At 39.6% G+C, this 24,908-nt stretch overlaps 1 protein-coding gene across 4 annotated transcripts in view; it reads right to left on the reverse strand.

The window, feature by feature from the left end:
- Positions 1–8,083: 8,083 nt before the first annotated feature.
- Spf45 (splicing factor 45) overlaps positions 8,084–24,908 on the reverse strand; it is a 264,681-nt gene continuing 247,856 nt past the window's right edge. For all 4 annotated transcript variants that reach the window (XM_090385005.1, XM_090385002.1, XM_090385006.1 and 1 more), the window contains 2 exons: positions 22,825–23,002; positions 8,084–8,264 (listed from right to left, as the gene is read on the reverse strand). In XM_090385005.1, the coding sequence (XP_090241131.1) occupies positions 8,167–8,264; positions 22,825–23,002 (276 nt within the window). In that variant the 3' untranslated portion in view covers positions 8,084–8,166. The remainder of the gene's footprint in view (positions 8,265–22,824; positions 23,003–24,908) is intronic.

Genomic DNA, 24,908 nt, shown 5'->3' on the forward strand with positions numbered 1-24,908 from the left:
GCCACCAGCCAACATCCATTCACTGTCCAACTTCAAACCCACAGAAGCAACTTTTCATCTTCCTCATTTATTCATTCAACTGCCGTTTTCTGGAAAAACCTTCCTTCATATGTATTTCCTGAAAATTACAATCTACAGAAGTTCAAGTCCAATGTCAACAAATATCTTTTTTCGTCTTCTTAACCTTCAACCCAAGCACGGTACTAAGTACTATAGGTTCTAATACCTCTCGTGTTTGGGGTTCACATAAAAAAAAAAAAAAAAAACAACATAGAGCCTGCTCAAAATATTAAAGACCTTATGCACTTCTATTACATCACCTCGCAAGTGCCTAGTCTCTAGACGGTACAAATTACGGAACTTAGCCTTTCTTGGTAAGAGCAGCCCTTTCTGCCACACACTCACACAAGGTATTTGTGGCAAATGCCCATAAAATCCAGATGTGGCAAAGCTGGACTTTGGAGTCCAATGGAAAGGTAGCCTACAAACTAGATGTCTGGCATAAACAGTGATTACTGACTTCTGCAGTGGCGCATTATCGTACAGGCAATAAAAACATCTGACTAGGGCCCCCGATCAGAGGGGGGGACCCACAATCACTGTTTCAAAAACTCATTGCTGTTTTTTACTATTTTTAAGCGATTTTTATCGTAAATTTCTACGTGCCAAGGTTAATGAACTTGAAGATAAATTTGAAAATTACGTTTATTTCAAAAATGGTTTTACCAATTTCGATGAAATTTTATATTTAGTTCTTCTATATTTAGATATACTCTCTTCTATATTTAGATGTACTAGAGGCCCAGTAGCAGCAGAAGAGTACCAAAATGGCATGAAATGTAAAGAATTTGTGCTAGGTATTGGTGATGTCATTACACAAGAATTAAGGAAATCAAAGGCCCTAGTAGAGTGAGCTGAATCTGGCTCTTTCTGTGAAAGATGTTCCCTTTGTTGCTGAAAATGAAACAAAAAAGATATATAAATAACCAAATCCATGTGCACAGTACCTTGAATGCCCTGAAAGAAACAAGAGAAGCTCCACATTTTGAGAGGAAATTTTTAAGTAATGTAAATAGTCTGCATTAGCTGTATACAATGGTATTCAGCTAATGTAGCGGAGAGCTATTCGAATGTTGGACAAAAAAAATACTAATAGATGAAGGAATAAGGTATTTCATAAAAAGATTTGGTAAATGAATCAGAACTTGCTAAAGTTGTCTCAGTTTGATATATTTACCTGTCCTTAATTTCTTCCTTTGGGAAGGAAGAAATTAAGATTTTGGGGAAACGTTCCGGCAAATATTTTGATAATAATGAAGAAACAGTTTCGATAAATTTGATGAAAGTGGTACAAATTCGAAATTGTGGATAAGCATTTACACATAAAATGATCTCAAAAGAACAATAAGTAATAAGGCCAGGTGTCCATTTCTCTCAAAACTGCTTGAAATTGTATCTGTTTTACCAGTAAGTACTTCATCATGTGAATGAGGTTTCAGTCAAATGAATCTAATAAAAGTGAAGTTCAGGTCATCAATGCATCCCTCTAATCTGAATGATTTATTGATGATACAACCCATGCACGGTACTAAGTACTATAGGTTTTGATACCTTCGTGTTTGGGGTTTTCATAAAAAAAAAAAAAAAAAAAAAAATATAAATGGCCCATCTCTGCAGGAATTTATTATAGAAAAATCAGTGGATAAGCAGAATTTTGCAACAAGTGCTGAGGAAGATTTAAAATTAAACCCATGCTCATTTTTCGTGCACAGAATCCTAGGCTCTTAAAATTTTAAATCAAGAATCACTCTCTGTAATTTGCGGATCTAACAAGAAAGTGTTTATAACTAAAGCTCTATTCGAAGAATGGTTCACGGGCTATTTTTACCGAACAGTTGTAAATTATTGCAGAAAAAATAATCTTGATTTTAAAGTGGGACCAACTGATAACATTACCAATAGCAAATTCAAAATGGGAAGCATTCAAAGAATTAAATCCTTCGAATGTTTTCCATACCAACAAAGAAATACTGTTCAAGATTTAGGCCTAAATGGATATCAGATGAACTAATTAGACATGTGACACATAAATTAACAGGTGACCTATGATAGATATAAACTGGTCTGTAACCAGGTCACACAGGAGGTTAGGCAGGCATAGGTAGAATACGAGAAATCTTTGGCAGAGGATGCAAAGAAAAACTACAAAGAGTTTTTTACTTATGTGAACTCTAGAGAAGGGGATGAATCAGATTGGTCCATTTGATATTGATGGTTCAACTGTTGATGATCCTAACAAACTAAATGAATATTTTGCATCTACATTCACACATGTGGAGCTATTAAGGGAGGAGAATGCCAGAGGTGTATTAAACTCTGGCAGTAAGCTTGATAATCTTGTAGTAACTGAGAGTAAAGTGGAAGAGAAATTTTTGCAGATAAACATAAGAAAGGCACCTGGAATCTATTCAGTTATATTAGAGGAGGCCAAAAAGGAAGTAATCAAACCCTTAGGCATAATTATGAGAGCTTTCTTGGACTCAGGGGAGGTACCCATGGACTGAAGATGTGCAAATGTAACTCCAATCCTAAAAGGAGGATCAAAGGGAGACAGGTAATTACAGACCTGTTAGTTTAACTTCCCTTCTATGGAAATTAATGGAGGCACTGGTTAAAGAAGCATTACTGGATCATCTAGACCAGTGTTTCTCAAAAGGTGTGCCCCGTCACATTAGTGTGGCACAAAATTTTCCAAGTGTGCCGCGAAATTTAGAAATTTCTTCTTCTATGACTACGTAGGTGTGCCGCGAAATTTTTCTTCTTTGGAAAATGTGTCACGAGAGTAAAAAGATTGAGAAACACTGATCTAGACAAGACTTCAGTTATAGCTTGGATACACAGCATGGGTTTGTTAAAGATAAGTCTTGTTTGACCAATTTAATTGGATAATATGATGTAGCCACAAAGGAACTGGATGCAAATAATAATTTTGATATCATATTTGGATCTTAAAAAGGCTTTTGATACTGTTGCACAAGGAAGACTACTGCACAAATTGGAGCAGTGTGTGAAATTGTAGGCAAATTGGTGCTATGGATAAAGGGATGTTTAAGTGGGAGAAGACAGACAGTGGTAGTCAATGCACACTGCTCTTCGTGGACTAATAGTAGTAGTGGTGGCATGTGATGCAAGAAAGCAAGTGTATGACCTTATGCAGCATCAGCAAAAAAAAAAAAAAAAAAAAAAATCACACCATTCCCTCCAAATGCCTGTCCAGTTCCTCCTTAAATTTTTTTAACCTATCAACTTCCACAACGACAGATGGAAATTTGTTCCAGCAATTAACCACCCACTGGCTAAAAGCAAATTTCCTCATATCTATTCCACACCTGTCTTTTCTCAATTTGAATTTATGCCCCCTTAGGTTCGTAATCTGAACAAGTGGAAGGATCCCATCACAATTCAGCGTGCTCAACCCATTCAAGGCCTTATACACCTCAATCAGATCACCGTGCAGATGCCTAGTCTCCAGCCACTGCAATTTGCACACTTAAGCCTCTCTTTGGTAAGAGGATCCCTTCATTCCCCTTCGCTGTACACGCTCAAGCAAATCTACATCCTTCCTAAAATGAGGCCTCCAGACCTGTACGCAGTACTCAAGGCGTGGCCTGACCATTGCCTTATAAAGAGGGACAATCACCTCCTTTTCCCTGCTAGCAAAATTCCTATATATCATTGACAAAACCCCATGACCCGCCCTAGCAGCCTGTCTGCACTACTCAGAAAACTTCATATCTGACTGCACAATTACTCCCAGGTATTTTTCATTTTCTACCACCTTAAGTGTAGTACCACACAGTTGGTACATTTCTCTGAGGTTACTTCTACCCATATGCAGTACTTTGCATTTGTCAAGGTTAAACTTCAGTTGCCACTTCTTAGCCCATCTGCCCAAATTATCTATATCCTGTTGCAGTAGCACACTGCCATTACTGTCATTAACAACCCAGCCAACCTTTGTATCATCTGCAAACTTCGACACTAAGCCTGATATACCTTCAATATCATTGAAGGTATATCAGGGTTAGTGATATACCTTCACTCAATATCATTGATAAATATCAATATCATTGATAAATATACAAAACAAAAGAGGACCCAAGACCGAACCCTGTGGGACTCCACTAATAACATTAGTCCACGAAGAGCAGCACTCATTAATTACCACCCTCTGTCTTCACTCCTCAACCATCCTTTTATCCATTGTAGCAACTTACCCTTAATACCATTCTGCTCCAGTTTGTACAATAGTCTTCAATGCGCAACAGTGTCAAAAGCTTTCCTGAAATCCAAATATATATATATCAAAATTATTTTTTGCATCCAGTTCCTTTGTAACCACATCATAATATTCTATCAAATTTGTCAGACAAGACTTTCCCTTAACAAACTCATGCTGTGTCTGAATTATTGCTGCGATGATCCTGCAATGCATCTTTCACCAGTGACTCCATTATTTTACCCAGAACAGAAGTTAAGCTAACTGGTCTGTAATTACTCGTGTCACCCTTTGATCCCCCTTTGTGAATTGGGGATACATTTGCAGATCTCCAGTCCGTGGGGACCTCCCCTGAGTCCAAGGATGCTCTCATAATTATAGCTAAGGGTTTGCTTACTTCCTTTGCCGCCTCCTCTAATATAACTGGATAGATCCCATCAACCCCAGGTGCTTTTCTTATGTTTACCTTCAACAATTTCTCCTCCACTTTGCTCTCAGTTATTACAAAATCACTAAGCACCCTTCTGCCATTTTCAAACCTTAATAACTCCTCATGTGTGAATGTAGATGCAAAATAGTCATTCAGTTTGTTTACTATCTGAGCAGAATCAACAGTCGAACCATCGATATCAAGTGGACCAATCAGATTCATCCCCTTCCCTTTAGAGTTTGTATAAGTAAAGAAACCTTTGCTGTTTTTATTAGCATCTTTTGCCATAGATTTCTCATAATCTGCCTTCGCCTGCCATTAGGGGGACTCCACTAATATTATTAGTGGAGTCCGCCAGAGTTCCGTGTTGGGTCCATTGTTGTTTTCTGTATTTATTAATGATATATTGATGATGGCACATCAAGCTTAATGTCCAAGTTTGCAGACAATACAAAGGTCGGCAGGGTTGTTAATGGTAGTTAACTCTTTGAGAAAATCCCACTTCAGCACACTGTGATTACAGCCACCTAGAGGTTCCTTAATCTACAGATTCTTAATGCATGAAGAATCACTACTGATAATCAGATCAAAAGTATTACTTCCTCTAGTTGCCACCCAAACAGGCTGCTGTAGAAAACAATCATCCAATAAATCCACAAAAGCATTGCTGCTAGTGCGTGTGTGACCAACTCACAAATTCCAGTCAATCTCTGGAAAATTAAAATCCCCCATTATAAGACACTATGATTTACTGGCCCGCTATTTCTCTGCACAGTTGCTCATTATACTCATCAGGCCTATAACACACACCTACTCTCATTTTTCCTTTTCCAGTGCTTATGTCACACCAAACAGACTCAACATTGCATTGTCCATCAACATCAATTGGATGCACTTCCTTAGATTTTGTTTCTTAACTAACAGTATAACTCTTCCTCCCTTGCTGTCCTGTCTATCCTTTCTGTACACATTGTACTCCCCAAATTCCAATTCTGCACTGCTTATGTCTGTGTGACACCACGCCTCTGATATCCCAACAATAGCTGCCTTTGATGTCTTGACTAGCACTTCAAGCTCATTGAATTTTTTAACTATACTCCTAGCATTGGTGTACATGCACCTGTTTCTACTCTTTGTTTAGACTGGGGTTCGAGCCCATGACCGCCAAATACGGAGGATGCAGAAAGGTCAGGGAATGACCACCGCATATCCCCGGAGCAATATGGCTTTAGTTGCTAATGCTCCTAAAAACCAAATAACATAACATGTTTCTAGTCTTAGCTACCCTAACACAGCCCATGTATTTACTTGTTCCACTGTGACTCACAGCAGTCCTGGAAATCCCCATTGCCTTGCTTTCCACGCTGCTGCTCAATTGCATTTCAATAGAAGCAGTGCAAGAATCACTTTCACCTCTGCCAGCAGCTACTGCTAATCTATTAGTCCGTGTATCTCCCCAAGCTAGAAGTTTTCCGACCCACCTAACTCTGCCTCGATAGCATCAACAAATATTTTTGCACCCTTTCTATTTAAGTGTATCCCATCCCTGTAGAAGCAGTCTACAGGGAGAAGCAGTCTCCCCTGTTAACAAGCACAGACCAGGCTGAGAAAAACCTAACCCCTTGAGCCTTGCACAAATCTCTCCAGGACCGAACTGATCGACAAGGCTCTCATCATATACTCCCTCTTATTGTGCCTGGACAGAATTTCAGACACTTTCAAATTCAACCCTAACTCACGGCTTTTTTTCAACACTGACCTGTACTTGTTAAGTACTTCCGCCGGTATGCTATCATTAGAATAGTAATTATCACTTAATATCACTTAATAACAGTATCACCCTTTTTGCCCTGAAAAGATGATATCTGCTCTAAAATGTCATCAACCTTTGCCCCTGGCAGACATACCCTGGTTCTGTTCCCTCTTGTTTAATGTTGCTATTATTAACAATGATTTTTCTTAGATTAATGGGGACAGTCAGATAATTGCAAAATTTAGATAACTAGAATGCCTCAATTCCTATATTCTGACTGCAAAATGGAGTTGCTGGAGTCCATTTACTGGTATATGACATTCACCTACCTGTGCAATACCACCACAGGTATTGCTTATTGCAGTGGCTTGAAGTGGAAGAATCCATGTTTAGTCTCCAGAGCTAAGTTCCGGTCAACCCTTCCCCATCTCTTCCATCATGCAGTATGGCTGATGACTTTTGAGGTTATGATGAACACCATGGCGAGATCCAATGTTCCTTACATTTTGAGGGTACAGCTCTAAACTAATAAGAAATTTCAAAACTTATACGGTATTTAGATTAAGATTGAATTTGTACTGTGATGTGGCAACCCTGTTTCAAGAGACCCCAAACCAAAATGATCTCTTAACCCAGCAGTGGTGGGTGGAACAGGGTCAAGGGATCCACCAAGAAATACCTATTTTATGTTAATCACTAGTTCAAGATTACTGGCAGCTGCTGTCTACATTCTTAATTATACAGTCTTCCTTCAGTAGTTATGGAAGTGGCATGCAATGTTTAAGTTATTAAGTGAAATGTGCTCACAGATTAAGCAACACATCATCACAATATGATCACACATTCACTACTGCCGTATATGTTACCATGGTAAGCTGGATACTTTGTTTTTATGTTTGATTTATTATTATCTATAAAATAGGTAACAACATATGCATGCATGTAAACAAGCATTTTGTCTAGAAAATTGCAAAACATTTTGTCTAGAAAATACAGTGTCCATGTAAATGTTTAGCCATTTGGTAAATGAAGGCAAAATTAGGTAAAGATTTTATGATAGAAATGGACTCCTGTCTTTAGAGCATGCATTTCTATCACACAGGGTGTATCATGACATGTGTGACCCACTTCAGGGATGATTTAGGAACTAAAAAAATAAAAAAAAATAGTCACGAAAAGATAGGTCTGATTTCACCTTGTTTCTCAGTTACAGCCATGTCTATGTTCAAGCAATTCTTTCCACAAACCGAATTACCATAGCTAGCTCAATTTAACTGTTTACAAGCAATGCTTGATATCTCATAGAGGGCATTGTTGATGGTTATGTAAACAAGATCCCATAGTGTTCTATGAGAGATTTCAGTTAGTCCTCGACAAGACACTACATTTGGAACTTATTAACATTTTGACACAGTGCACTTGCTGTGATAATGAAGGTTTATTCAAATCAAGTGATGGCAGACATGCATCTCACGTATGGAATTGCTAGATGTAGACAAGGCAAGATGTCTGTATGCAGAAATCTTCCCAAACAACAACGAGCACTGAAAAGCATATGTTAAGTGTAAGACAGCCAGAGAAAAATTATGCAGGTAGACAAAGAACACAGAAAAAAATATGTAAGGACAAGCACAGGAAGTGTTTTAATAATTGTATTATACAAAGATTTCCCATAAAAGAATTAATGTGAAGAAAAGGGTATTGTTATTCAGCCAATTCCAGCCGACGAAACTTGTCATGATCATAAAAACTGGCACGAACGACTCTTCCTCCAAAGTAACGTCCATTAAGGTCCACAACAGCTTAAAAAAGAAAAGGAAAAAAAAAAAATTTTAAATCAATATTAAACTATAGAGCAAATAATAAAGTTAAAAATAATGATGATTCAGAAAGCAGAATCAGATTGTTTCTTAATGTATTTCTGACTCGGGGTGAAGTTTGTGTGCATTGCTAAAATCAATAGCTGAAAATTTTCATTGTGCTTTATATGATAACCATTATGCAGTCAGCATTTTGGAAACTTAGTTTCCAAAATTCTGACTGCAAAATGGAGTTGCTGGAGTCCATTTACTGGTATATGACATTCACCTACCTGTGCAATACCACCACAGGTATTGCTTATTGCAGTGGCTTGAAGTGGAAGAATCCATGTTTAGTCTCCAGAGCTAAGTTCCGGTCAACCCTTCCCCATCTCTTCCATCATGCAGTATGGCTGATGACTTTTGAGGTTATGATGAACACCATGGCGAGATCCAATGTTCCTTACATTTTGAGGGTACAGCTCTAAAACAGTATTCGCAGGCTGGCCACTAGTTAGTACACTGGACCGGACCGATTGGTAACTCTTTCGGAGGCTTCCAGATCAACTAGTGAAGTGTATAATCTTGCTACCTCTACTCTGCCAGAAAGTGACTGGAGGGAGTCCCGAGTAGTGTGTATTCAGGGGGCACTGTCAAGGCCACGTTATGTAAAGAATCTGGGTATATTCTTAGCATGTGTATGCCATTTCCAAAAATTTAATTATTTCCTACAGCATGTCCCACCGACTTTTTCTTACTATTGAACACACCACGAATTGTCAAACTAATAGAGTAAGATTATCTGCGAAAAGATCGAAATCTCCCAAACACTTCCTAGTTCCTTTCACAAATATATGTGGTCTCAATTCTAATCACAATGACGTCCCTTTCTACTTGCAGTCTGACAAACCCCATGTAATTTTTCTGACAGAATCTCAGTTATCGATTGATTCAACTACTGCTCATCTCAGTTGCCGAAATTATTCACTGTATGATTCCTTTCGCCTCAAAGGTGGTACTTCTGCATATCTACATTCCAGTATTCCCTGTCAGAGATGTGGCAATTTGGAATTTCCTCTTTTCGATCTTCTCTGGCTCAAATCTCTCTACCTCATTCTGTCAAATTCTTTTTTTTTTTTTTTTTTTATGTAAACCACAAACATGAGAGGTATTAGAACCTATAGTACTTAGTACCGTGCATGGGTTGGAGGTTGAGAAGATGAAAGAAGATATTTTTTGTTGACACTGGACTTTAACTTCTACAGACTGTAATTTTCAGGAAATACGTATGAAGGAAGGTTGTTCCAGAAAACGGCAGTTGAATGGATAAATGAGAAGGATGAAAAGTTGGTTTTGTGAGTTTGGAGTTGGACAGTAAATGGATGTTGGCTGGTGGCGGCAAGTGTTCGGACTGTTTTGAAAGAGAGAGCGTGAATTATAGAAGCCAATTCAGAAGAACAGTGCCCATGGAAGTATCTGAAGAAAAGGCATGCAGCAGAAACATTACGTCTATGAGACAGCGAGTGGAGAGACTTTCTTAGAGATGAATCATTAATTAACCTAACTGCCCTCTTCTGAATGGAATCAAGAAGCCTGAGAGAGAGGTTTTGGGGGCACCACCACAGATGTGGGAACAATATTCCATGGCAGGGCGGATTTGCAATTTATACAGAGTGAGCAGCTGTTTGGAAGAAAAGTAACGCCGACAGCGAAAGAGAATACCAAGTTTTTTAGATGCAGAGGAAGCAATATTTGTAATGTGCTTATGCCAAGAGAGATTAGAAGTCAGGGTAATCCCCAAAAGAGATATATCATTTTGCCTAGAAATCGGAGTGTCACTAAAGATAAGCATAGGAGCAGAAGAATCCTTTTTGTGAGATATAAGACAAGACTGAGTTTTAGAAGAGTTGAAATCAACTAAGTTGTCTTTGCCCCACTGGAGAATTACCTGAAGATCGGCATTGAAGGAATTGGTAGCAGATTTTCGAGAAGTGGAAGCTGACTGAGCAGGACAAGGTTTCTCAAAATGGAAAGTAGAATGCAATGTGCTATAATCAGCAAAACTATGGATAGGATTTCGAGTCAATGGAAGAAGGTCATTAATATACAAGAGAAAAAGAGTGGGGGAAAGAACTGAACCTTGGGGAGCACCGGCATTAGTGGAGAAGATAGAAGACAGAGAGCCATCTACCATCATCCTCAGTGAGCGATCAGAGAGAAAACTGGATAACCAATTACTAAAAACAGTTGGCAAACCATGAGATGGAAGCTTGTTTAGAAGACCTTTATACCAAACACGATCGAAAGCCTTTGAGATGTCAAGAGCAACTACTTGTGTTTCACCGAACCTTTCCATTGAATTTGTCCATAAATGGGTAACACAAGCAAGAATATCACCAGTGGATCGACACTGACGGAATCCATACTGGTGATCGTTGATCAGACGGAAGGTTTCTAGGTAGTTTAAGAGTTGGCGGTTAATTGATTTCTCAATTACTTTAGAAAGAGTAGAAGTAATTGGAATGGGACGAAAATTGGATGGGAGGGATTTGTCACCCTTTTTAGGAACTTGCTGGATATGAGCAAATTTCCAAGCAGAAGGAAAAACACCTTTGGAATAAGAAAGTGAAAAAAGGCGGCAAAGAATAGGAGTAAGTTCAGGAGCACAGGTTTTCAGAACAAGTGCAGAAATACCATCGGGACTTGGAACTTTCTTAGCATCAAGATTCCACAAAATCCTTCTGACATCCTTTTAACGGAAGACCACAGGGGGCATTGAATGGAGCGTGTTGGGAATTGTTTTACCAAGATCATTAATACATGAGTTGGAAGAAAAATGGGATGCTAGCAAGTCAGCTTTATCCTTGGCTGAAGTGACAACAGAACCATCTGGTTTGGACAGAGGTGGGAGCAGAGATGGGCAAAAGTTGCGGCCAATAGCTTTGGCAAAAGACCAGAATGCTCGGCTACCATTAGGGCAAGAAGCAAGTTTTCTACTCTTAGCCTGTTCAAACTCTAGTTTTGATTGATTAATAACTGCTTTACAATTGTTGCGAGCTTTGGTGTACACAAAAAATGAAAATGGAAAATTAGAAATAAGCCAATTATAATATGCAACATTCTTCTCTTGAACAGCCTTAGCACATTTATTGAAAAACCAAGGTTTAGGTAAAGATTAGATTTTAAAATGGAGTGTGAGATAAAGGATTCCATTCCTGCAAGAATAATTTCACTGAAACGATCTGAGCAAACGTTGACATCAGAAGTTTTGAAACAGTAATCCAACCAAGGAAAAGAAGTCTCACACGTCATCCCATTTTGCATTCTTGTAATGCCAAACAACACAAGGTTCGGAATAGCCATGAGATAAAGGTTCCATTGGATAAGAGACAATCACCAAGTTGTGATCTGAGGTGCCTAAAGGACCTCTCACTTCGACCGTGTATTTAGAAGGGTTGTTTGTGAGAAAAAGATCAAGCGTATTGGCTGTATGATTAGGATTGTCCGGTATTCTTGTAGGTAAATGAACAATCTGTGCAAGGTCATTAGTAATTGCAAAAGCCTCAGCATCTCGACGTGCTGGGTCGGTGTGACTAGAAAACGCAAGCCAGCTGGAGTTGTGAACATTAAAATCACCAAGGAAAATTACCTCACTGTTAGGAAAGTTGGACTGGAGAAAAAGTCAAGTTGCAACGAGAGGAAGTCAAAGAGCTCCAAGTGATTGGTGGAGTTGGGAGAACGGTAGAGACAACAGATGAATTTGACACAATGAGGTAGAGAGATTTTAAGCCAGAGAAGATCAAAGAGAGGAGATTCCAAATTGCCCAGTCTCTGACAGGGAATATCAGAACAGACATACACAAGTACCACCTTTGAGATGAGCAGTAGTTCAATCAACCGATAACTGAGATTCTATCAGAAAAAGTACATGCGGTTTGGCAGACTGCAAGTAGAAATGGACATCGGTGAGATTAGAATTGAGACCACATATATTTGTTGTTGTTGTTGTTGTTATTTGGTTTTTAGGAGCATTAGCAACTAAGGCCATATTGCTCCGGGATATGCGGTGGTCATTTCCTGACCTTTCCGCATCCTCCGTATTTGGTGGTGACGGGCTCGAACCCCGGTCTAATCAAGAAACATGTGCTACGCACTGCTGCTCCTTCCCACCTGGCTACGGAGGCGCCCATATATTTGTGAAATGAATTAGGAAGTGCTTGGGAGGTTTAGATCTATTCGCAGTTAAGCTTGCTCTATTAGTTTGACAATTTATTGTGTATTCAACAGTGAGAAAAAGTGGGTGGGACATGCTGTATAAAGTAATGAAATTTTTGAATATGGCATACACATGGTAAGAATATACCCAGATCCTTGACATAACGTGGCCTCGACGATGCTCCCTGCATACACACTACTCGGACTCTCTCCAGTCACTATCTGGCAGAGTAGAGGTAGCAAGATTATACACTAGCTGATCCGGAAGCCTCCTAGAGAGTTACCAATAGGTTCGCTCTGGTGTACTAACTAGCAGCCGACCTGCAAACACCGTTTTAGAGCTGTACCCTCGAAATGTAAGGAATATTGGATCTCGCCACAATGTTCATCATAACCTCAAAAGGCATCAATCATACTGCATGATGGAAGAAATAGGGAAGGGTCATCTGTTGTCTCTACTGTTCTCCCAACTCCACTAATCACTTGGATTTCTTCGACCTTCTCTCTTTGAAACTTGACTTTCTCCAGTCCAATTTTCGTAACAGTGAGGTAATTTTCCGTGGTGATTTTAATGTTTACAACTCCAGCTGGCTTCCATTTTCTAGTCACACTGATCCAGCTGGTCAAGATGCTGAGGCTTTTGCAATTACTAATGACCTTGCACAGATTGTTCATTTACCTACAAGAATACCAGACAATCCTAACCGTACAGCCAACATTCTTTATCTTTTTCTCGCAAACAATCCTTCTACGTACAAGGTTGAAGTGAGTGGTCCTTTAGGCACATCAGATCACAACTTGGTGATTGTGTCTTCTCCAATGGAGCCTTTATCTCTTGGCTATTCTCAACTTTGTGTTGTTTAGCATTACAAGAATGCAAAATGGGATAACCTGAGAGATTTCTTTTCTTTTCCTTGGTCAGAATACTGTTTCAAACTTCCGATGTCAATGTTTGCCCAGATCGTGTCAGTGAAATTATGCTTGTACGAATGGAATCCTTTATCCCACACTCCACTTTAAAATCTCATCCTTTATGTTAACCTTGGTTTTTCAATAAATATGCTAAGGCCGTTCAGGAGAAGAATGTTGCATATCGTAACTGGTTTGTTTCCAATTCTTCAGTTTCATTTTCTGCCTATACCAAAGCTCGCAACAATTAAGAACAGGTATTAATCAGTCCAAACTAGAACGAACAGGCTAAGAGAAGAAAACTTGCTTCTTGCACTAATGGTAGCCAAGCATTCTGGTCTCTTGCCAAAGCTACTTGGCCGCAACTTTTGCCCTTCCCTGCTCCCACCTCTTGATTCATTGCTTTCCCTTTCTCCACTAGTTGTTGCAGAATAAATAAATTTTCCACACATGAGTGACCTCATCTGAATCCACTTAAGCCTCTGTTGTTCCCTGCATTCTGCTTATTTCCATTTTTATATGGATGAAATATAGTTTACTTTCCATTCGTCTGGTGTTTTTCTCAGTTGCACACATCTGTTTATCAGCTGTGCTATGTTATCTCTGTTATGCTCACAATTCTCTTATTACCTTATTACACCATTCTAAAAGTTTCTGAAAAGAGTCAGTGAAGGCATCGAAAGAGATGACGTTTAGTTCAGCTGGTAGGTTTTTAGGACTTCAACATCCTGAAATCTCTTTCCTTTAAGTGTAATTTTTCACCTTGCAAAAGAGGAAGTAGTTTCCCAGTGCTAGATCAGGAGACCAGGGTGGATGGTTGATCTGTACAATGTCATGTTTCCTCATGTCTTCACAACAAATGTGGAATTGTGCACAACTAGCCGAATTTCTTGGAATTTCCGCTTCACCCGGGAGATGACCACCTATAGGCTTTGAAGAAGGTGTATGTAGAACGCAGCATTGATACTCCCCCCCCCCCTACAAAGTGCTCTTCATGCCCTGATACTTCATCTGTGGGTTGATTGATTTTGATTTTTGTGGCGCAAAAACAGCAAGGTTATAGTGCGCCATGGAAAGAATAAAATTACTTGTTACTTTTAAAAAGGTTACTTCGTCTAAAGTTGCATATATATATATATATATATATATATATATATATACACAGATATATCAAAACATAAAATCAGTATAATGATAAAAGCAAATTGTATATTTCATATGAGTGTATACATATTGATCGATTTTAAAAATTTAAAAACTGGTGACACATTGTCGTTGTCATTTAAAATCTGACTGAGTGTATATGGCTCAGTCAGATGGGTAAAAGCAGTAAAACGAGCATTTATAAAATAGTACAATCGCATAAAATGTGTTGGACGGATAAAAACGGTGTCGCATTTCTCGCACATAGGAGGGTCATCAGCCCTAAGCAAAAAGGAGTGAGTCACATGACAGTGTCCTATGCGGAGCCGGGTAAAAACAACTTCCTCTTTGCGATCCCTGTGTAAGCTGGACTGCCAAGGATGGATCACAGGCTTAATTCGACATAGTTTGTTTGTAGTAATCAGTCGATGCCACGAATCTTGCCACTGAGATTGTAGGTTACTACGGATCACTTGCCGGTAGTCTGTATAGGGGACTAAAAGGTCAAGATTATCCGTCAGGGCTGCCGATTTGGCTGCAACGTCAGCCAAATCATTTCCTCTAATCCCGATGTGACTGGGGATCCAGCAGAAGCGGATATCAAATCGATTTGCATAGAGGCTGTATATTATCCGCTGAATTCGGGACAGGGTTGGATGGTTAGTGTGTGATATCGCTGATAAAGCCTGTAGTGCACTCACTGAATCGGTATATATAATACACCATTGGTAACAATGTTTTCTTATGTGATCTAGAGCTAACTCTATAGCATGCAGCTCTGCAGTGTAAATGCTGCAGTCAAGGGGTATCTGCTCTGATATGGTATTATTTGGAAAGACAGCAGCAGATCCCACATACGATTCTGACCTCGAGCCATCATGTTCTGCATGGTGTTCTGTCTACCTGCAGCTCTATTCACAACACCATGCACAACACCATGTTCTGCATGGTGTTGTGAATAGAGCTGCAGGTAGACAGGAGGCGGAGTATTAGACTTCGTCGCAATCTTGAGCGAGAAGTCACATGCTGGTGTTTGGGCATGCCAGGGTGGAAGGGGCTCCTTTGGTGATCGAGCAACCTTGTCTACCGAGATGTTAAGCTCATTGAGTAGCTCTTGAACACGAATGCCGAATAGGCGATTGGCAGTCCGTCGTGTGTTGTAGAGATTTTCCCATCGTGGCTCGAAAACAGATGTCCACGTGGGATGGTCCGGCAGGGACTTCAGCTTGAAGGTATATTGTAGAGACAACTGCATTCGCCGAAGCGACAAGGATGGTTCAATTTCTTCGACATTCAGACTTTGGACAGGTGATGTTCTGAATGCACCAGTAGCAATACGAATGGCGTGATGGTGGATGGGGTCAAACCAACGAACAGCGCTATTTCTGGCAGATGCATATACCTGAGACCCATAATCTAATTTTGAGCGTACAAGTGCACGGTATAGACGTAGGAGAGTGCATCGGTCTGCACCCCAAGAGGTAGAAGAGAAAGAGAGTTGAGGATGTTAAGCCCTCTCGTGCACTTTGTGCGAAGCTGACGAATGTGTTGGACAAATGTCAGCTTTTTGTCAAAAATGAGTCCCAGGAATTTCGCCTCTGATACAACTGGAATGGTGCTTTGTCCAAGTCGTAATTCAGGCTCAGGGTGGAGATTACGTTTGCGACAAAAATGTATGCAAACAGTCTTCTCCGGTGAGAACCTGAAACCATTGGCCGTGGCCCAGGAGTTAAGACGGTCAATAGCTTGTTGTAGTTGTCTCTCAATAACCCTCATATTGCATGATTGAGAGAATATGCTGAAGTCATCGACGTAGAGTGCACTGTTTATAGTTGGAGGAAGTTGTTCAGAAAGAGAATTTATTTTAATGGCAAAAAGCGTGACACTTAAGACAGATCCTTGGGAACCCCCTCCTCTTGGCAAAAGGGCCGCGAAAGGGAGTATCCTACACGAACTTGGAAATAACGGCAGGATAAAAAATTTTTAAGAAAAATTGGACGGTGGCCTCTTAGACCGAGGTTGTAAAGGTCTTTTAAAATACCAAATCTCCAAGTTGTGTCGTACGCTTTTTCCAGAAACTGACTTTTTCAATGTCAGTTCCAATATTAAATAATGTCAAAGAAGATGGACACCAAATGTTCCCTTTTTAGGAACATCTCGAATAGATGTTTCCAGTCTAATTAAGTGGTCCAGTGTGGACCTGTTTCTTCGGAAGACTCACTGAAAGCAGGAGAGAAGGTCGTTCGATTCTAAATACCATAAGAGACGAGCAGTGACCATTCTCTCCAATATTTTGCACAGACAGCTGGTCAGAGCAATGGGACGATAGTTTTTTGGACATATAGGATCCTTTCCTGGCTTAGCAAAAGCAAGAATAGTTGCCTTGCACCAGGTATCCGGAAAATGCTCTTCAAGGAAGATTCTGTTGTACAGGAAGAGCACATGGTCCATGGATTCTGGTGAAAGATGTTTGATCATTTCATAATGGATGTTGTCTGGTCCAGCAGCTGTAGCCTTTGTACGGGCGAGTGCTGTTTTCAGCTCATTGATATTAAATGGCCCATTGTATGGGTGGGAACCCTTCGATGTGAATTTAAGGGCCTGTTTTTCAATGTTGCACTTTAAGACCAGAAACTCTGGGGAGTAAGATGATGTTGAAGAGATGTTAGAAAATGTTTCCCCAAGAGCATTGGCTATTGCAGTAGTCTGCAATAGTACATCCATTATATTCAAGGACCGATGAGGGGTGTGCTGTGTATTTTCCCTTCATTTTCCGGATTTTTTCCCAGACCACCTTAGTACTGGTCGTCTGGGTAATGGATTATGTGAAACGGATCCATGATTCCCTTTGACTCTGACGGTGGATGTAGCGTGCTTTGGCTCATGCACGTTTAAAGGCTAACAGGTTGACTGTGGTAGGATATCTTCGAAATATCCCCCAAGCCTTGTTTTGAGCCTTTTTAGCTGCTGTGCATTCTGGATTCCACCATGGTGAAACCCATGTTTAGTCTCTAGAGCAAAGTTTCCGGCAACTCCCCCCATACTTCTCTTTCAACCCATGCACGGTACTAAGTACTATAGGTTTTGATACCTTTCGTGTTTGGGGTTTTCATAAAAAAAAAAAAAAAACCGTATGGATGTTTTTGGAATTGTAGTTGCAACTGCATGGACAATATTTTCTGTTATGTACGTAACTGCATCATTGATAGGCTCCTGACTGACTGCAGAGTTGTCAAATTTTGCCAGGTGTTGAAAGGCACTCCAGTCAGCTTGATCAAACTTGCACCGCGGTAACCTCACAGGAAGACAAGGTCTCCCAGTAATTAAGGTAGTTATCATGGGGAAGTGATCACTTCCATACAGGTTCCCTTCTACCTCCCAGGTAAGTGACGAGAGAAGAGAAGGCGAGCTGACAGAAAGTTCAATGGCAGAAAACGTACGGGTAGGCATGTGGAAAAAGGTGTTTGTTCCCACATTAAGAAGGCAGAGGTCATTGTCAATGAGCATACGCTCTATGACTCGTCCCCCTTCTATTAATGCTAGCACTACCCCACAGGGTGTTATGTCCATTAAAGTCCCCAAGAAGTAAGAAAGGGGGGGCAACTGCATTACGAGATCATCAAGGTCTTTCTAGCAGATGTCAGTACCAGGTGGCAAATATATAGAGCAAACGGTTAGTAAAAACCCCACTGTTATTCGAATTGCTACTGCCTCTATGCTGGTAGTAAGTTGCAGATGCTGAAAAGGGGTATGGTTGCCCACAAGGATTGCGACTCCTCCATGAGCGGGCCATCCCCAGTTCTATCCTTGCGAATGATAGTAATGTTGTGCAAAAGCAAGATGGTTTGTGCTTTTGCAGGAGTGCCTTGATGTCTTCTGCATTTTTCCGGAATCCACGACAATTCCATTGTAGGAATTTAGCCATTATTTTGGCTTGGTGGTTCCTTCAGGCGGCTTCCGAGGTGCTGAGGGCTTATTTTTGTCAGTCTTAGATTTATCCTTCCTGGGGAAGTATGGACGCTGCCCCATGTCCATATCCTCCTCAGCAAAGAGTTCCAAGACTGCTTCTTCCTGTACCTCCTTCTCCTCAACATCCATTTTTTCCTGAGAACTAGGATGTATGTCAGATTTCTTATTCTTTTCTCCAGAAACTGATTTTCTAATTGGTGGGGCACTAGGAGGTACAGATATTGGAGTGGCAGCTGATTGGTCCTTTTGTGCGTGTTTTATTGAACTTAACAGGTAGCGAGCAATAGGAGTGAATGACTCCTTTGGTGGTATGGTCATTTCGGTCTGAGTTCCGATGGAACGTCTCCCTGCTACCTTCTGAGCGTAGGTTGGTTTATTTATATTTATAGGTTTCACCGTTTTCCTTGCCTCTTGATAAGATATGTTCAGCTCCGCCTTAAGTCGCCGAATTTCTTTTTCTTGTTTCCACCTCTGGCATGCCCTTGAGTAGGCCGGGTGTTCTTCTTGGCAGTTAATGCAGGTTGGTTTTGCAGCTGAGCATGAAGTTGTTTCGTGGTCCTTTGCGCCACACCGAGCGCATACAAGGGTTCCACGACAAACCATCTGTGAATGTCCGTATTTCTGGCACTTAAAGCACCGTAACGGATTTGGGATATACGGACGCACGGGGCAGTTAATATAGACAGCTTTGATTTCATGAGGAAAAGTTGGTGAATTGAATGTTAAGATGATATTTCTAGTGGGAACTAATTTTCCATCCCTACGCATGGATATACGTTTAGCAGCTGTCACTCCCTGGGGTTTTAACTCTGAACAGATTTCCTCTTCAGTTACATCCGTCAGATCCCATTCCGCAATGACACCACGGGATGAGTTCAGTGTCTTGTGGGGAGTTATGGTGACAGGCATTCCCCCGATAGATGTAGCACGGAGGAGCTGTTCTGAGTGTATATCACTTCTGGTTTCTACAAGTATATCACCCGAACGAAGCCGTTTCACAGACTTAGGAGAGCCTGCCAACCCTTTCAAACCCTTCTGGATAAAGAAGGGTGACATTTTTCCTATAGGCTTCTCACTAGTTGAGTGAATTATCAGGAACCGAGGTGTAGGACCTGATATAACCTCCTTTTTCTGTCTTTTTGCAGAAGTGACGTTCTCTTGGTCTACGGTAAAATTTTCAGTTAGGGACCGGGTTGGGGCCCCAGAAGAAATTAATTTATCAGGATTCATGCAATTTTTTAAGTGGTTCAGTGCCCGGGCTCCCCACCCACCACGGAGCCCAAAAGGATGCCCACTACCCGGCATGCAATAAATGCGCTCGGGAGTGGAACGCCAGGGCTACCCAGACACCATACCCGCACCGCCGCCAGCCTGAATCCTGTCCCTCGGACCATGAGGGTAGGGGCGTGGCATTGACACGGTTGACCCTCGCAGGCGAGCCTACTAGCCGATTGATCCTAGCCGGGCCTTCCAGGACCTCCCGTCTTGTCGAAGCAGGGGCCAAAGTGGTGTATTGAAGCTGGGCCCCTCAACCACCAGGATTCCCCTTTCCGAATTTCCACGGGTCGCAGTGCACGGCAAACACGCCGGATTCGATTGATGTAAGCGTGGAACCTGGGCTGTGGGCGTTGGATCCCAGTGATGCTAGTCTGGAAGTCCAGCAGCGTCACTGGGAGGTCCACTCACCACGTACAGGTGCCCACGTTGAGGGGTCATCTGTGGGTTGTACTGAACCACCCAACACTCATCGTCAGTAACGATGGAGGAAATTAGGATTGTATTAACAAGTCTGAATGAAGTCTTTGCATGATGCTCTTCATTGGACATTTCATTTAAATGAACATTTGCATTCATGAAGCTGTGTGGCACAAATTCTGCAAATAAACAACTCGATGAATTGTCTTCTGATTCAAATCCAACTCACCAGTCAAGATGTGGAAAGGAATCATCAAATGATGATCCCTTGCTACAATTTCTCAAACTTCTGCAACTCTGTCTTCATTCCGAGGGGTTGACAGATGCCAACTTCTTGGTATATGCTTATACCATTCAAACACACTGGTAGTACAACTTAATGTTTCAACATTAAGTTGTAAAAACTGTTTCAACAGTAAATGTTAAAACAGTTTTTAACATTTCTGTGCACGGTCTTCCAATTTAAAGCATAATTTGATATTGATTTGTTGCTCCACAGCAAAATCGTGATATGGAATATTAACACTATTAATGAAACTGGTTCTAACTGCAACAACACTAGTCTGAGAACTTTATTGCCCACCTCGTATGAATGTTGTTTTTAAGTGTCTGCACACTCATTTCCACTGTTCCACAATGGGAAAATTTGTTTCAGTTTATGATGTTTTATGCATTACACGTTTTTATGCATTTTTTTGCATAAAAAAGTGTAATGCATCAATGTATTACACTACTTTATTTCGTATATATAGATGGATGCAGTTCCAATCTCTATGAGATTTTCATGTACAATTCCAAGTCCCACTTAATTTTTTATGACAGAATCTCAATTACTCATTGTTCTAATCACCACTTACCTTGGTTGCCCTAATTCTTCTCTATGATTCCTTTCACCCCAAAGGTGGTATTTGAGCGCATGTCTGCTCTTATGTTTTGTCAAGTCCTCTTAATTTTAAATCTTCTCTTTTTGATCTAATGTGGCTTAAAATGTGTCTGCCCATTGCATAAAATTCACCCACTGCTTCTATCATTCTCCAAACTTGCTAATCACATTGAAATCTTTGACTTCCTTTCTTTGAAACTCAATTTTTTCCATTATAATTTTCTAAACAGTGAGGTTATTTTCCAGGGTGATTTTAATGTTCACAACTCTAGTTTGCTTCAATTTTCTTATCATACAGATACAGCTGGTATACATCCTGATGCTCCTAAGAACTAATAAAAACTAAAACTTGCAAAACAGTTATTAATTAATCCACACTTGATTTTGAACATACTAAGAGTAGGAAACATGCTTCTTTTCCATATGACAGTTGAGCATTCTGATCTCTCAGCAAAATTATTATTAACCACAAGTTCTGTTCATCTATATTCCCCAGTGCAGTACAACCTGATGGTTCTATTGTATCCTCAAGCTAAAGATAAAGCCAATTAGTAGCATCCTTCTTTTCTGATAACTTATGTATTGATGATCTTGGCAAATCACTTACCATACCCAATATACTTTATTCAGTGCCTACTGGGGTTTTCAGACAGAGGATGTTAGAAGACTTCTGAACAATCTTGATGCCAAAAAAGCTGCAGATCCTGATGGCATTTCTCAACTTATTCTTCAAACCTAAGAACCTGAATTTGGTTCTTCTATGTCATCCCTTTCACATTCCACTGCTGTTTTATCTTCTGCCAGGAAATATTTCAGAAATTCCTTAAAAAAAAAAAAAAAAAAAAAACATGCCAAATCCTATTGTCCTTACATCTACTTTTTCAAATTAATGGAGAAATTTTTCAAAAATATTTCAATCATTCCAATCAATGATTGCCAACTGGATTCAATATTCCATTAGGGTTGATTCACTGATGATATATTGGCTTGAATTAATCATCTTTGGATAAATATGGAATGCCACCTGTTGCAACTGGGTAGCGAGTTTTCTTTCTCACCACTAACTGCAGGTGATGGTGGAGTTAGAGAAGTTAGAAGACTTCTAACTTCTCTAATGATGTTGTTCCCTGAGGTTTACATTTTTATTTCCTCTTTTCCCTCTTGTATATTAATGGCCTTCTTCCAAAGACTGGAAATCCTATCCACAGTTTTGCCAATGACAGCACATTACGTTTCATCTTCCAGTTTGAGAAACCTTGCCCTGCACAAACAGCTTCATAGAAGTATCTATAGGAAAGGGTTTATTCTAAATTGTAATCATTAGTTCCCCCACTCTCTTCCACACCAGTCTGAATGTATGCTGTAACCAGTCAATACTCCTTCACTGTCAAACTAACTCTCTCCTTTTCTCGTTTATCTTCTCAAAGTTAAACCCGTGCATGGTAGTAAGAAACCTATAGATTCTAACACCTTTTGTGTTTGGAGTATAATGCTCAATTAAACTATAAAGTACAAAAAAAATCCATTCACAATACTTTTTATCACAGCATCTTTAATCACTGTTGGTGTTTGAACAGTAATGAAAGGGTATAAAATGAACATTTGCAAATATGAATATCTGGCCATTAGGTTTATGCCATTATGAATTTGAACTGAACAAAATTTGTATCTGTTGTAAATACACCTAATAACCCAGTATCATAAATTAGGACAGAATGATCTCAACATATCACAATTACAAATCTTTACCTTTAATAGCAGATTCTAGTCTCTTAAATTCTACAAAGATTCGCACTGCTTCTTCATCCGGAACATTACCACCAGGTATTTCAAATATCAGGCACCGAACAACTTCACCATATTTTCCACATTCTTCTTGTGTCTCTGGCTCTAATTCTTCATCCACTTCTCCAGGACCTACCATATTCTGTAAAAAAAGAAAGAAAAAAAAAAGTTACTTCCAACTAAAAAAATAATAATAAAAAAAAATTTTGTAATTAATTTATGATTTAAAAATACATAATCATCTTCTATGTACAGACTTATGAAAGTATACAGGTGACCCCCGCTTAACGCTGATCATTCGTTCCGGAAAAACAGAGCACTAAGTGAATCCGCGCTAAGCGAGCCCCGCTTTCCTATAAGGTAATATACGTATTTATGAGCTGCGGTCGGTGCCATAGGATATTTCCTAATGAATAATAAACAGTAATGAAAAGATGCACAAATGTCGGTCAAAATATTTAATATTCAAATATTTGCACATATAAAATATTCTGCATTACATACGTATAATTATGTGGTAACTACTTGCGTATCAAAAGTAAACTTAAAATTCCAATTAAAATAATGAATTTAATTGATTTCATTTAATTGATGAATTTAATCATGAAAAATGTGTGGATTTTGAGATGAACTTTGGCCCTCTTCCAAATAAACTAAAAGGGGTATTAATTTTAAATTCCCCGCAGCGTTACCACCCAACAATAAAGTCAACCGATCCTTTGCTGCTTTGAAACCTGGCATGTTTTTTTCTTCTTTCAATATGAAACTTCTTTTAGGCATTCGTTTCCACAAAAGTCCTGCTTCATCTATGTTAAAAACTTGTTGAGAAGTATAACACATAATAACCCTCTTCAATAATTTTAACAAGTTCTCTTTTGAAAGTTTCGGCTCCTTGATCTGCACTAGCGACTTCTCCCTGGATTTTAAATCTATTCTACCAGCCCTTACCAGTTTTAAATGGTTCCACTTTTTTTTTTTTTTTAGGCGAGTTTTCTTCAGATCATCATATTGGCTAATCTCTCTCTCTCTCTCTCTCTTTTTTTTTTAATATTTAACTTAACTGAATTCTGCATTGGAATATTATCTTCAATAAAATTAAAGTCTTTCCATTTCAATCCTAATAGCCAGCCTAGTCCTACTTGCTTGCAGTGGAACAGCTATCTTTCCCGCTGCTAAAATTAATTCTTTATTTTTTTATAATTGTTCTTACAGTTAAACTTGCAAGTCCTAAATTATGGCACACATCCACTTGTCTTGGACCTGAATCGATTCGCTTCAAAACGTCTAATTTAATTTTCAAATTCAGTCTTTTTCTTACATTTATAGTCTTCGTACTGCGCCCAGACGTTGCTTTTTCATTCCTATCGGTCATTATTAGCTATTCGAAAATGTAACTGCGTTGGTTGAATTAATTATGATACAATGTTCAAGTAAACTTTCCGTTATGCACGATGTCTAATACTCCACTGAGTGATGACTAGACTTCGGATAAATGCATATAACGCAAATATTACAAGCAATATATTTGATCATTTTTTAAAATGTTGATCTCGGAACTACTTAACAAGTCACTGTACTGCAATTAAATTAGCGTGCGAGAAAATTTTACTGAGCGTGGGAAAATTTCTCAAGTCGGTGTGGGAAACGTTTTAATGCTGTTTTGCTATTCATTTTCAAGCTATCGACTCCATCAAATGAAACGATTTCGTTAAATATGTCAAAAATATAATCTGTAAAAGAGCGTTATAGTGATCTGTGACAGCGTTATAGTCAGATATGGGTTATAATATAAGAACAGCATTATAGCGAATCAGCGTAAAGCGAACCGCGTTATAACGAGGGCCTGCTGTATAAGCCTGTAGTCATATATATTACCTGGAGTCCAACTGATGACCCAGTACTCTTGGTGCACTGAATTCAAAGAGGGATGGTCACAACCTTTGGTACCTGGCCAAATTAATAAACATCTTAACTTGCAGGATGAAGTGGTGAATCGAAATAATTTTCTTGCAGAGGCATGCAATGTGCACACACATTTGCACATATAT

The sequence above is a fragment of the Mastigoproctus giganteus genome, chromosome 11 (assembly GCF_048544385.1).
Source record: "Mastigoproctus giganteus isolate SK-2022 chromosome 11, ASM4854438v1, whole genome shotgun sequence".
Taxonomy (NCBI): Eukaryota; Metazoa; Arthropoda; class Arachnida; order Uropygi; family Thelyphonidae; genus Mastigoproctus; species Mastigoproctus giganteus.